The following is a 13,788-nucleotide window of genomic DNA, read 5'->3' on the forward strand; positions in this document are numbered from 1 at the left end:
ATGATCAATCACAGAACGCATGTTTCTTTGGTCCCATTTACATGATAATGTTTTCAAGTGAAAATGCTAAGATTTGATTGCCTTTTAGACGTTTGTTAACACATTTTTAACGGTGCTCAGAGCCACGGAAAATGAAACTCCGAAGGTGGAACCTTTTGAAAATGCTCCGATTCCCTCTCTGTGGAAACAGAGAAAAGCAAAACTTTTCACAAAACCTTGGAAACGATGCTTCTGCACATGGCGTAGTAAATAGTTCTTCTGCACATGCTCAGTAGATGGACAGTAACAACAATGGGGACGTCCAAAATGTCCCTCGTATCTCCTTATCTATCGAATTTTCCTGAACCCCGGAAGTGTTTTGTGTAGCGGCCATGATAAGGACTGTCTGAATTCTCAATAAGCAAAGGAAAGGAGACTCGTTGCTTCCTTTAGAACCTCCTTTAGCCTATGATAGCACTGATGCTTCCTTTATCAAAGGAGGTGAGCTCATGCTGCCCCACAATTCTTTCCACAATGTTGAAAGGGACCTGCTCACCCGAGCCTTCAGGGAAACTCAGGATGTCTGAAAAAGGATGAATATCATGTAAGTTACCAAAAAAATTATCTGCATTGAACAACTCTAAATCATCTAAAGCCCAAATGTGCTTTTTATAGTCCATTATGTGAGACTTGTAGTTCTTTCCCCCGCCACAGCAGACGTCACTAACTTGCGCCTCTGTCGGACTATCATGACATCACAAAGTGAGCGGTCCGACTGCCACACCAACCTGATGGCCTTTCACTAACTCCTTTAGGAAGCCTCCTAACACCTTTCCTTAACCCTGTGATGTCATCCAAGGAGTTAAGGTAAAGTCCATAGATAAAGAGAAAGGAGGGACAGTTCGGACGTACCCAAGGTTTGCCTCCACAGCGTCATGACTTCCAGTCCAATTTCTCCACGACTTGTTGGCCACAATAACAATCCAGCTTCATTGTCCATCCATACGAATGTCCGTCCCATTGTTAATGTGTTTTGCATCTTGTTCTCTGTATGCATGTGTATGTGGCTTCATTACAGAAAGACTCAACAGCGCCAACTCGTGACCTGGCATACTAACTACACCGTTTCCCCACTTTATCTGTGCAAATGGACATAGTTTTCAAAACGTTGCGTTTTCACTTGAAACTATGAAAATGGGTCTATTTCACCCAATGACTTGTTGGTTCTCATCACTTGACTGGCAATGGTAGACGTTACTATATACTAATGACATCATGTTGCATTACAGCCATAAACCAGAACTGTGACAATGCACTTTATCCAGAAATGTGTAAATTCCAAATGTTCAGCATGCATTGTTGGACTATTATGTATCAGATTCTGTTCCACGGAAGGCAGAAAATACATCAAAAATATCCTAAATAGCCAGTAGAGAGGGGAATCATTCTGAGGAGCAGTGGCAGTGTTATGACCCTGACCAGTGGAGGCAATAATGACTGACTTATTGTATTATGCTCTAATATTTTGTCATAACAGCAGCCTTGTATGTTGAAAATAAATCCAGAATAGAGGCGATATCTTCAGTGGAAAGAATGGAAGATAAAAGGGAAGGGAGGCTGTGAGCAACACCTCCCGTCCCACCCACACACACACACACACACACACACACACACACACACACACACACACACACACACACACACACACACACACACACACACCTTGTGTTAGTGCCGTTACTGCCCATCAGGCTAGCAGCCAATTAATGTGTGTGTGTGTGTGTGTGTGTGTGTGTGTGTGTGTGTGTGTGTGTGTGTGTGTGTGTGTGTGTGTGTGTGTGTGTGTGTGCACTTGCACGTACACACACGTGTGTTCAGATCACGAGCACTTGGGGAAACAATAGCTGTGAACAGCTGATTATTTCTAAAAGCAGGACTTGGCTGCGGCTGATTCCAGTGTTGTGTACCTGAGGTGAAATGTGCCGGTTCAGAGGTAGAGCTGCACCGCAGCATCAAATAGAGATGTGTATCCACATGTCGGGATACACATCACGCTAGAGGAAGTAGGATCTGCTGTGACTGTGGGCTACGACATTCTCCAACTTCAGAATATCAGGCTCCACTTCAAAACCCCCAAATCATAATATCCACACGAATATCCACAGTCTGCTCAAGATATGACACAAAGTTTTGTAGAATCTAATTCTGATGAAAATGCTCGGTTTGCAGACGACTCCATTAATAATAATCCCAATGAGTTTTTAAGAAAGTCATTTGGTTTCTGTGACGAATGAAACTTGTGTGTAAGATCAAGTTTATTTGTGGGAAAACAGTTTCTCGGCACATTATCTTTATTGTGAATCAAAGGTGTCACACATACGGATCAGGGGCCAAAACGAGGCTGCTATGACGTTGAAGCTAGAAACAATGGGTGTGTTTTTCCACATAAAAGTTGATCATTTGTCCACTGCAGGTTGCATTCAGGACAATGAGAACACGAAGAGAAATAACAACCTGCTGCCATTCGTGTTGAATGTGAAGAATTTTCAGGATGTATCGGAACTTTTTGAATCCGCGTTGTCTTATCGGTTATCATGAAATGACTTTCCTATTCCAGTCCAACTGCATGTGAATTCATTTCGAAACCAGCTCATAGCAAACTCTGGATGGAAACGAGGGAGTAGAGAGACGTTTGACGCCATTTCTCTTTCACGTTGTCGCTTTGTTCACTCGTAAAAGAAAAGAACATTGTCTGGGATCTGAGCTGGTAATGACTTGTTTGAAACGTACGTACAGATGTTTTTATTTTCACATTGGCTTGGACTCGACGAGCAGATAAGCCTGCTTGTAAAATTGACATCGTTCATGTGCTGGCAGGCAGGTCCGGACACGCACCATTTACCGCTCCTCCTCACTGTTTACACAGTTAACACGTGTGTGAAACCTCTGTGTCGTACATATAAAGAACTCGCTGTGAGCCAGGGGGAAATGAATTTAACCGCGGCTCGCCGCTATCAGCCTCAAGGTCATCACCACACTTTTAACTGTAAATAATTAATTCTGAGTAAGACGGCGTCAGAGGCCAGTATTAAATGTAATCATTAGGTTTCATGGTTAAATAACGAGGTTCCAAGTTTGCTCTGTCAATAATAATGATATTTTCACGCAGGAACGGGAATTTGCTTCGGTTCATATCCAAATAAACCTGGAAATCTTGATTGGTCGTGGAAGTTTAGGAGAAAAGTGCATCGTTTGTCATCGCTTATTATGAAATGATGCATTTGTTTGTATCGAAATCATATTGAAAAAAAAAAAGAAGATAAATGTTGATATAGTGTGTTATGTCTGATACCAGTATCGGAGTACGAGTACTCCTCAAAGTATCGGACCGGCAGCCTGTGATAATGTGGTTAATTGTGTGTTTGTGTTTGGCGTCATAAGCTGCATTGAAACGAAGAGAAACTGACGAGTAAAGATGAAAGTGAGTTTTACTGGCTGGATCAAAACAAAACAACAGATTGCTATTCAGTGCCTTCGTTCGCCTCAGTGAACAAACGACCCCGCCCCGGGTAATGAGTACATTTACCCCGCCGTGATGGCAGCGTCTCACAGGCGAGGGTGTGTTTGATTTGCTCACCTTTGAAGCAGCAACAAAGATTCTCGGCCCGCTCAAAAATGGATTTGCAAATTACAATAAAACACCGTCTAGACGCTAAATTACCTGGAAAAGTGGCTTTTGTGTTGGAAGGAGTGGATGCTGTCGGTCCAGCAGTGTTTGGCTTCACTTCCCAGCCGGTACTCACCTGTACGATAGGCCTTTGGTATCTTGATGCTCGTCAGATGTTTGTAAATGTGTCCCTTCACATCCTCTTGATATTTTTGACAGGACATAATGAACAGTCTGTCTTACTTTTGTCATTCTCATGAATATTGAAGAATCTCCAAACGACGGACATCACTTGTGCTCTCTTGTGTTCCTGTTGCTCAGATGACGTCAGGTAATACTCGTCAGGTAAATACTGGGAACTCTTATGAGTGTGTGTAAATGTGTAAATGTTATGTCATATATAAATGAAATCTTGAATGAAGTATCCTGACACATAGGGAAAACCAGCTAAATAAGATTTTGGGGCATCCTGCCTTTCTATTTTAAAATATCACCCTGAACATACACAAAAATGTCTCTCCACCTGACAAGTTCTCATCAAAAGTAATTATTTTCAAGCACTTTATTGAACATGCCACTGAACTATATGTATATAAAAAACTTCCCAAGTTCATGAGCTTCAGTTTAAGCCCAAGATGAGCTTTTATCTTGAAAATTGCACTTGCTGGGGCCAAATCTCTACACTGTACCTGACAATATTAACCCCATTGCAAATTAGATTAATATTGCATCAATGCTCCTTAAAAGATTCAAAAATCATAATCTCTGATTTGAGGTAAAGTGTAGAGATGCACTGTATACTTTTCAAGATAAAAGCTCATCTTGGGCTTACAGTGAAGCTCATGAGAAGCTTGGGGAGTTTTTTTTTATCTACATAGAGGACAGTGGCATGTTCAACAAAGTTGTACGCTGAACAAACCTTGCAATTAATAATATTTCAGAATGTGATATATTATTGTTTTAGTGTTTTACTTAATTCCAATCATTGTTCCTGGATTTGTGCAATTATCCAAGACACCGAGCAGAGGTGTGAGTTGGAGAATCCAGTCAGCTTTTCAGTGTAAAAGCCCTCCAGGAGAATGCTGTGTCTCCCAAAACCCTCCCGAGACTCTGCCAGGTCCATCTGTCATCTTCCAGCCCCGGTGGTTCCTTGTCTTACCCCCCCGAGGAGCTGCCCTGAGCGGTTTCCCCGTGGCTCCCAGCGCCACCACACGATAATTGTGCACAGCGTGGTGACAGGAGGGCTGGAAATAACACGCTGCGGCTTCACCGCATTTGTGTGCGAGCGCGTGTGTGTGTGAGGCAAGCCAGAGTGTAAAAGAAGTGCGAGGCGCCAGCGTGTACCACAACGCCAAGGTCTCAGCTTTCTCTGATTACCCATCAGCTGCCATCTCTTTAGCACCTCACCATGGCTGGCCTGGACACACACACACACACACACACACACACACACACACACACACACACACACACACACACACACACACACACACACACACACACACACACACACACACACACACACACACACACACACACACACAGAGGAGACACTCTGCTTCCAACCCAAAGTGCTGTTCGAGAGCGATCTGACCAAATGATTGGGCACAGTGGCGCCAAAATACCAGTGGGGGGGGGGTCGACCATCAAGGGGATGAGTTCGTAACTTCCCATGGTGACTTTTCATTTTTGACAGGAAATGATAACTGAAGATACATAAATGAAGGATTATACTCATATAATTCATTAAATTTAATATTTTCAGAAATATGACAAAATTATAGTTTCTCAAATAGGTTAAAAATCGGTTGAAAAATGTGGTAAACTGATAATAACCACAGATATTTCACTATTTATGTCTTTAAACAGGATTCATTTTGACAGAAAAGTTTGTATACTCTTGTTGCTGTATTCATAGATCTAATGTTGTTTTTAGCACAATGTGGTCTTACTGAAGAAAGTCCCCCAAATGGGCCGTGCATTTCAGACCCAGGCCTTCACTGCTGGTCTGAGTCAATCCACTCCTCAATAACTTTTTTTATGGCTACACAAACCATGTTAGTGCAGAAATGCATTATAAAAAGCCTTTGCATCACAGATAGATACTCGTGTAGCCAGAATAAATACCTTTACTGATAAAAATAAATAGATAAATAACAAGTCTAAGGTCTAAGTCAAAGGTTCTGGGGGTTGAGGAGAGAAACAAACATCGGCTATTCGTGGTCTTGAAAATAATATCATGACAAAGATATAATCCTGAATCCTGCCATGGAGGTTGTAGTGAGCGCTAGTAAATTTCACCGGACCTCTGTGTACTCGGAATGCTGCGGTGCGTTCACAGACCTCTTGGAAAAATCGCTCTTGAAATTGTTTTGTCAATAAATCTGCAACCAAATGTCTTTATCCTCTCCTTTAGTCATTGTAGGTTGACAAAACCGCTATCAAATAAACACAACTATATTTTTGTTCGTGCAGCTCGCTACGGATGCAGCTAGCGAGCTGGCGGGTGAACTCTCTGACGATCCAATCAGAAGGCTTGAAAAAATCACGTAACTCAAAAATCTGATTGGTTCCAGCAGCAGTGCGACCAACACTAGTTTGACACTGCAGACGCCTGCAGAACTGAATCTGAAGGCCTCAGGCAGATTTCTTTACCCGGCAACAGGTGATGGTTAAAATGTGATTGGTTAAAAGCTTTAATATGGAAGTACGGGTCTGGAAGCAGTGGATAGTGTTTACAATGGGATCAAACATGTTGTTTTAATTCATCCTGGATGCATCAGTCAGGTGACTGGACCGATGGTCACAGCTGCATTTGTTGTATTCTTAAAAGTTTAATGCTGAACTTTTTCTATATTATTATTATTATAATCTATATTCCACATCTCGATTCATGAATGATGCGTTGTGCTCTAAATTTGTATCAATATGATTGATTTATTTTCAGTGTTTTCAGCTCAAACACATGTTACAGTAACAAACAAGCCTCTGTAAACATAGTTCCTTGAATTTGCTCTTTTCATAATACGATGTGTTGCTTTAAGAGCCGGACAAGAAAATGCTGGATTCCAGATATATTCTCTTATCAAGTTGTGGTTCACTTTGAGGCTGCTTCCTTAAACTACATGCCCCAAGTATCTCTGCTTCATCCGTTTGTGGGTGACTGACTGAAAATAACCAAAAAAAAATAAAAATAAAAATAAAAATGCATGATTTAGACCCTGTTTATACGAGGACAATCATCTGCAAACACAAAGTAAGTGGAAGTTGATGGAGGAAGGTATCAAACACCATCAAATAAATGTCGCAGACCAGCAGCCACAAAGCAAAAAATTAAATACTGAAAAGTATGCCATGCCACCATGAAGACGACTTGGATGGCAGAGCAGTTCTCTGTGATGTCTGAGAGATAAATAACAAGTCATAATTCCTCAACAAAGATTCTGTCTCTCTCTCTAATCTTTAATGTGTGGATGTATTCACACCAGGTGTGTTCAAACTGTCCATCCCTTCTTCGATCAGACGTCTATATGCAAATATGTTGGTCAGGATGGCGCCACAAGAACCTTCGAGGTCAAGGGAAGCAGTGCTGCCGTGTGGGCTCCGTTTTAGTTTAATTACCTGGCTAAAGTTGCTGTAAATAGATTTAGTTGCACTTGTTTGAGGAAGACTAAAATTTTTGGATACTGGGATTGAACTCACACCTGTTGAGGTGTGGATCGCTCCAGATGTGTTGGGGTTGAGCCGATCGCAGTGCGTTTATGAGTTTACCTCCTCAAGTAAAGCTGTTCAGGTGTAAATGGGGCAGTTGTGCTCTGCTGTGCGTGTGTCAGTGTGCTGGAGAGTAAATAGTTACTACTTGTATAGCAGCTGTTAGAGTCATTACTGAGCATGCCACTGTAGCGGGAGAGTGAACGCTCCAATGCTAAAGTAATAAAAAACAAACAAAAAAAACCACCAACACAGGCGCACACACTGAAAAACCCAGAGCAGGGTGCAGGTGTAGGACCAGCCGGTGCAGAGTGAGAGGGGGAGGAGGAGGAGGAGGAGGAAGGTGGTGATAGACCAACTACTGAAAAGTAGTATTCAAATTCCCACTTGCCAGCATAACATGAATCATGAGTCAGCAGCCACAGAGATTTGGCAAACTGATCGCATCCTGGCTGACGGGCCGAAGGTGACAGGTTGAGGAAAATAAACACTTCGGTTCAGGCTGCGGTTGAACCTGACGTAAGAAGAGCCCAGAGGCGTGTCCAACCCGTTTACTCTCACACATAGTGGATATTCAGAGCAATAGGACGGCATACAATGATAACTTCACCCTTCACACCCGCGGTGCTCCACCTTTTTTACAGTGCAACACCTGAGAAACTGTTCAGCTCTCTCAGTTTCAGCACTATAGGTGAGCTTCAGAAAGGACGTATTGTGACACTAACTTTCACTGCTCACCAGTGGCGGCTGGTGATACATTTCTTAGCTGGGGCTCTTCATTATTATTCGATTTCACCCCATGTTAACTTGATTTAAATACAGCGTGTTTATAACCACATTACAACACTCTTAGCTCATTACAACTGATTGAGAGAACCTCCAGTGATGAAAACATTATAGTTCTTTTAAACAACTTATTGAGACTCTTTTATTAACATACTTGTAAACAAATACAAGCAGAAGCTTCATTAAGTTCCTTTTAGAAGATGAATGTGTTTTGGTGCTGGTTTACTGGAAATGACAGTGAGTCTGAGTTTAGAGAAAACTAAAGGTATACAGGTATATTTTCAAATGACACATTAATCCATCTTTCAAAGCATTTTAGAATGATTCGAAAGAAATGTAAATAAAAGTACAAAATAAACTGTTTTTTGAGCTCTTAGATTTTCAGTCTTTAATAAATATGAGCATATCTAAACATTTATTAACATTAACAAACCTGCACATGTTTGTCAAATTCTGAACACATTTCTGTTTGTGTGCATTTAAAAATAACTATGATGGAGAAAGTTGAACCTGATCTGCTACTTTTCAGCCAAATTTCTTCTTTCAAACCAGTAAATTAGAAGATATGTGACACAGTTAATAATCAGAGACTCACTGCTTGTTGACTGACTTGAAGCCAAACACCGAGCAGGTCTGGCGATGGGCGATTTAAAAGTTGCCCCAAGTCTCAGACATCAAATGATGCTGACACACACACACACACACACACACACACACACACACACACACACACACACACACACACACACACACACACACACACACACACACACACACACACACACACACACACACACACACACACACACACACACACACACACACACAGGCTACGAGAGAGAAATCCTCTCTTTTATTGAAGATTATCGGTAGAAATTGAAGCGAATACAGTTCAGGGCCCGTTGTTGGTTTGTTGGCATAAAGATTTAGAGTATTATAGTACTACAGTTTATTAATTTCTTTCATATATATATATATAAAAAGAAATTCCCTCTTGCTTCCACCGGGGGGCGCTGCCCTGGCCCCTCTCTTGGCCAGCCTCTACTGCTGCCCACCATGCTGCTTCTTGACCAGGTTGCCATTGAAAATGAGAAGCAGTTCTCAACTTATTTACCAGGTAAAATAAAAGCGAAGTAAGAGAATAATCTAATACATCATTAGCTTTCAGGGTAAGGATCAGTAGACATGGCTTGATCTCCATAGTTTAATGTTATCTGTTCACTGCATGAGCTAATGTCGGTAGCGTCTCTTGTCTTCACTTCCTGTCTCTCCGCTGACTTTTCTTGAAGAAAACAGTGAACACTGCCACAACGCCGGTAAACGGGAATTATTTCCTTTGCCGAAGTCAGATGGTTTATGAAAACCTGGTGCTTCTGGCAATTTTAAGGTAACTGATTTAAATTGTTTTTTTGTTTTTTTTAAACCATCATGCTCCCAGTATTACATGTGATATATTTAATCCCAAACAGTGGCGTCTGTCATAGCAGCAGTTCCTTTCAATTCATGTTTGATTTCAGCCAATAAACAAAGTGAGTGCTGTTGTGCAAGAGAGAGAGAAAAACAACGACTTGAATGACTACTGAAACCACTGAATTTACAGAACTTGACGAGCAGCCTTTTTCCACGAGTTTGACAGCTGAAATTATGTCTGCTACCACGCTACGCTCTCCCAAACCACAACGGCTCTGCGGACGCGTCCCTACCTGCCCTCTGTGACGCCGTTACCACACACACTCACAGTGACACCGACTGGGCTTATGCAAGGGTTACCTGACACAAAAATAACACGTCGTACAATTTTAAACTATGTGCGCTATTTTTGGCTCATCGCTGTCATGAGAGATGACATTTTTGAATTTATTTTTCAACGGACATTGAAAAACTTGTGATACAGTTTGAATCTGATTGGTTGAAACACATTTTAAGAGTTTGACTAATAATACCAGTGGTGGCTGGTGAACTTCTTTGGTGGGGCTCTTCATTAACCCCCCCAGCCCCCACATACACACACACACACACACACACACATTTTAGAATGCTTTGAAAGACACCTCAAAAAAATACTCTATTCTATTGACCAGATGCCACTGACTAATACTATACTGAGACTCCAGGGAGTCATGACACTCCGGAGGCCGCCATTGTTGTCATTGTCCATCTACTTGCTGTTGTGCGGCAAAACCATTCACCACCGTGGTGTGCATGTGAAGTCGCAGTAATTCCGCCATCTACACAGAGTCAGATCACAGCCCGTGAGTTTTCAAAAAGTTCCAACTTGGGAGCCCCAAAAATTGCTCCGAGCACGTTGTGTCATCGGACGCCCAAAATGCTACGAAAGATTTGCGTTTTTTTTTTTCACTTGAAAATCTCGGGGCCTTACTCCCATACTATAGTGAGAATGTGACCATTTCACAAAAGGCTCCAATCCGGCCAAACCACCAAGGAAATGGTAAAAATGTCATAGAAAACCGAAAAAATTATTTTGCATCACGGACGAAACTCAATACTCAGTCCCGAGCTGAGATATCAGTGATTGTAAAAACATGTATAATGCAACAGTTTTTTGGAGGATATTTCATCGTATTTTGCACTGGAAGGTTACACTAATATCGGTTTTATCATCAGATTGGAGTCATTTTCCATTGTAATTGTTTGGTTTAGTTAAAACAGCAGCATTTTAATCGTGTATACTAATATAATACTGTAAGGTATTTAAAAGTTATTATGGCACACTTTTACCCATCCGGCCCACTCATAGTGAAACTGTGCTGTGAACTCAAAATGTGCGAGATACTGCTGATCTAAATATATCCAAAGCAGATGTTGCAATAGAACACAGGCTAATTGAAATGATATACGATGAATGGCTCATCCTCAGTGAGAAGCCGATGTTGGTCACGGAGTTGAAGTTCAAGACACACGAGAGCCTGAGACCAGCAGGTGCTCATTTCAAACCCGATTCACACAAAGATCCAAGTCTGTGGTCCTGATAAGCAGTCCAACCTTTGACCTGACGACCTGCGTTACAGTCCACACGGTGCGGGAAGCCGGAGTTTGCCTCAGACAGTGAAATCTGGCTGAGCGGAGTGGCAGCTCCGCAGCCTGCCTGTACATGTCTGCCCCACACTGCTGTCACCACGCCTTCAGACCCAAACAGCACAATTACCCTGCACTCAGCGACAGAGTTCACGGTAGGCAAGTGCTGTTTGGCCGGGCTTAAATTCAACTTACTCTGATGAATCTGTCAGCACAGTCAGTTGGCTCGTCTACACCCTGTTTCCTCCCCTAAGCAAACATGGGAGCCCGATTAGGAGGATCAGCTCATGAAGTTCATGGTGGGGTTTTTTTTGTGTTTTTTTACCTCATAAAGCTTCCTCTGAGTGTCAGGTGCAGGCCGCACAGGTCACACTCACCCGAGGACAAAGCGTGTTCCCTGGAAATGATGAGCGCTGATCATAAAGCTGCCGAAGGAGAAGGTGAAAGGGAGTGACTGGCGGCGGAAAATGGAGCGGAGCCCTCAGAGGAATGCAGAAACCCACCTGACCACTGGTCCGCAAGCTGCTGGGAGAGAGCAGGCCCACAAAAGAGGTGGCACCGTGCACCAGCTCCGGCCAGGTCGGCGGGGGCTTACGCCTCCTGTATCATGTACACATGGCAGCCTCACTTGACTCTCCACAACCTTTTAAAAGTATTACGGATATCCTCTGAGGTCCTCGGTGTCCACGCACCTGCGCCGGCTTGGACGCCATTATTCAACATATTCATCATGCTCAAATTATACCAACAGTAACAGGTTGTGAAGCTCAGAAATCAGAGGATGAAAGGAGGAATGGTTTCAGTTTTGCAGCTGCAAAGTTGTCCTGTCAACATCCTTCAAGATAATGTGCTTTGATTTGCACATGTGCTTCCAATTTCAACATTTTCCTTCAGGTTTGATGCATCTTTAGATGAAACCTCCAAGCTTAAAACTTAAACTTTCTCACAAGAAATAAAGACTTTTCCTATTTAATAAATGTTTTTTTTTAATGGTAATTGTATTGTACATGTGAAAGTTGTGGCTTGCCTTTTTTTCTTGATTAAAAGTGCTGGAAAAGGGGTGTCTGGTGAGTTATTAAGTCTGAGAGAAAGCCGGATAGTGTGTCGGATTAACAATTAACCTGAGCTGGAGGAAAAGAGGCCAGAGGATGTAGATCTGGATGTGGGTGGGTGCGGTGGGGGTGGGGTGGGAGGGTGGAGGGGTATGATGAGGACAGCAGGTGAATTGCAAGAAGAGAGAAGAAAAAAAAAGTGAACTTACAGCCAGTTACTCGCGTTGGCGGAGAGGAGAGCGCAGCAGAGCATCAGGACGCACCGCAGGACATATTCCTCGGTCATCTCGGGGGGTTGGGGGTGGGGTGGGGTGGGGATGGGGGGGTCGGCGAGAGGTGAAATAATCCCGATGTGGACAGAGAAGGTGCGGGAGGGTGGGGGTGGGTCACGGAGAAAGCTGAGGGTCAGGTCCGGGTGGAGGATGTTAATCCATCGTCCAGCATCCAGCGGCTCATCCAGCGGAGGGGGAGACGCGCTTCTCCCGTCCCTCCCCCGGCTGTCACTGCGCGCTCAGAAGGGAGAGAAGGGATGCTGCGAGAGAAAGTCTCCGAGGATGACCTCGAGTCTCTCGAGATCAAACAACTTTATTGTATGTTCTTACGGAAAAGCAAGAGACCTTAAAAAAATGCAAAAAATAAATAAAAATAAATCAGCAATCAGATGGCCTTTCTTCCTCCTCCTCGACTTCTCAAAGGAAAGTTTATCACCGGGTGCCGGGACGCGCGCGCGGGGGGAGCGGGAGGGATCCTCCGCTTCTGTCAGCGCTCCGCAGGCTCTCCGAACTCTGGAGCGTAAATACGCGCAGGCAGGTACCGTCCGCACCGCACCGCACCGCACCGCCGGGGCTCCGCGCGTCTGACGGTGCGCGGCGCGTGTGCGCCGCTTTAACTGAGGGGCGGCGCGAGGATACAGAGGTATGGCACAGAAATGGGAGTATTTTAGGGGGATTGAAGGAGGGCGGGATTAGTCTCTCTCTCTCTCTCTCTCTCTCTCTCTCTCTCTCTCTCTCTCTCTCTCTCTCTCTCTCTCTCTCTCTCTCTCTCTCTCGCTCTCTCTCTCTCTCTCTCGCTCTCTCTCTCTCTCCGTGTGCGTGTATATAGACGAGACTGTGTGTGCGCTTTAGAGGTCTCCTGGGAGGATGCAATAGCACAGCCATTCACGAATGCCCTCCCCAGCCACCCTGCAATCCCGTCCAACACACACACACACACACACACACACACACACACACACACACACACACACACACACACACACACACACACACACACACACACACACACACACACACACACACACACACACACACTCACGCACGCACACACGCGCGCGCGCTTTTTGGCAGGGCCTCTTGCTCTTGCTGTCACACACTCAACCAAATATTCTGCGGTCAACGGTCTATTTAAAGCTTGGCTGCAAAATGTCTGCGTTTGAAAGCAGCAAATCCCAATAATATGACAAATGTCGGCTCCGCACCGCTGATTGATGAGCGCGGTGTCTGGGGATAATAAGGTGAAGCGCGCGCAGCGGCGCGCAGGACTCCTCACCTGGCCTCG

General features: G+C 43.8%; 1 protein-coding gene across 1 annotated transcript in view; it reads right to left on the reverse strand.

The window, feature by feature from the left end:
• The window catches only part of wnt4 (wingless-type MMTV integration site family, member 4), a 29,845-nt gene extending 16,807 nt beyond the window's left edge, over positions 1-13,038 (reverse strand). The window contains exon 1 of the mRNA XM_080494882.1: positions 12,441-13,038. Coding sequence (XP_080351008.1) covers positions 12,441-12,517 — 77 coding nt within the window. The 5' untranslated portion in view covers positions 12,518-13,038. The remainder of the gene's footprint in view (positions 1-12,440) is intronic.
• Positions 13,039-13,788: the final 750 nt, after the last annotated feature.

The sequence above is a fragment of the Blennius ocellaris genome (genome assembly GCF_963422515.1).
Source record: "Blennius ocellaris genome assembly, chromosome: 4".
In the NCBI taxonomy this organism is placed as follows: Eukaryota; Metazoa; Chordata; class Actinopteri; order Blenniiformes; family Blenniidae; genus Blennius; species Blennius ocellaris.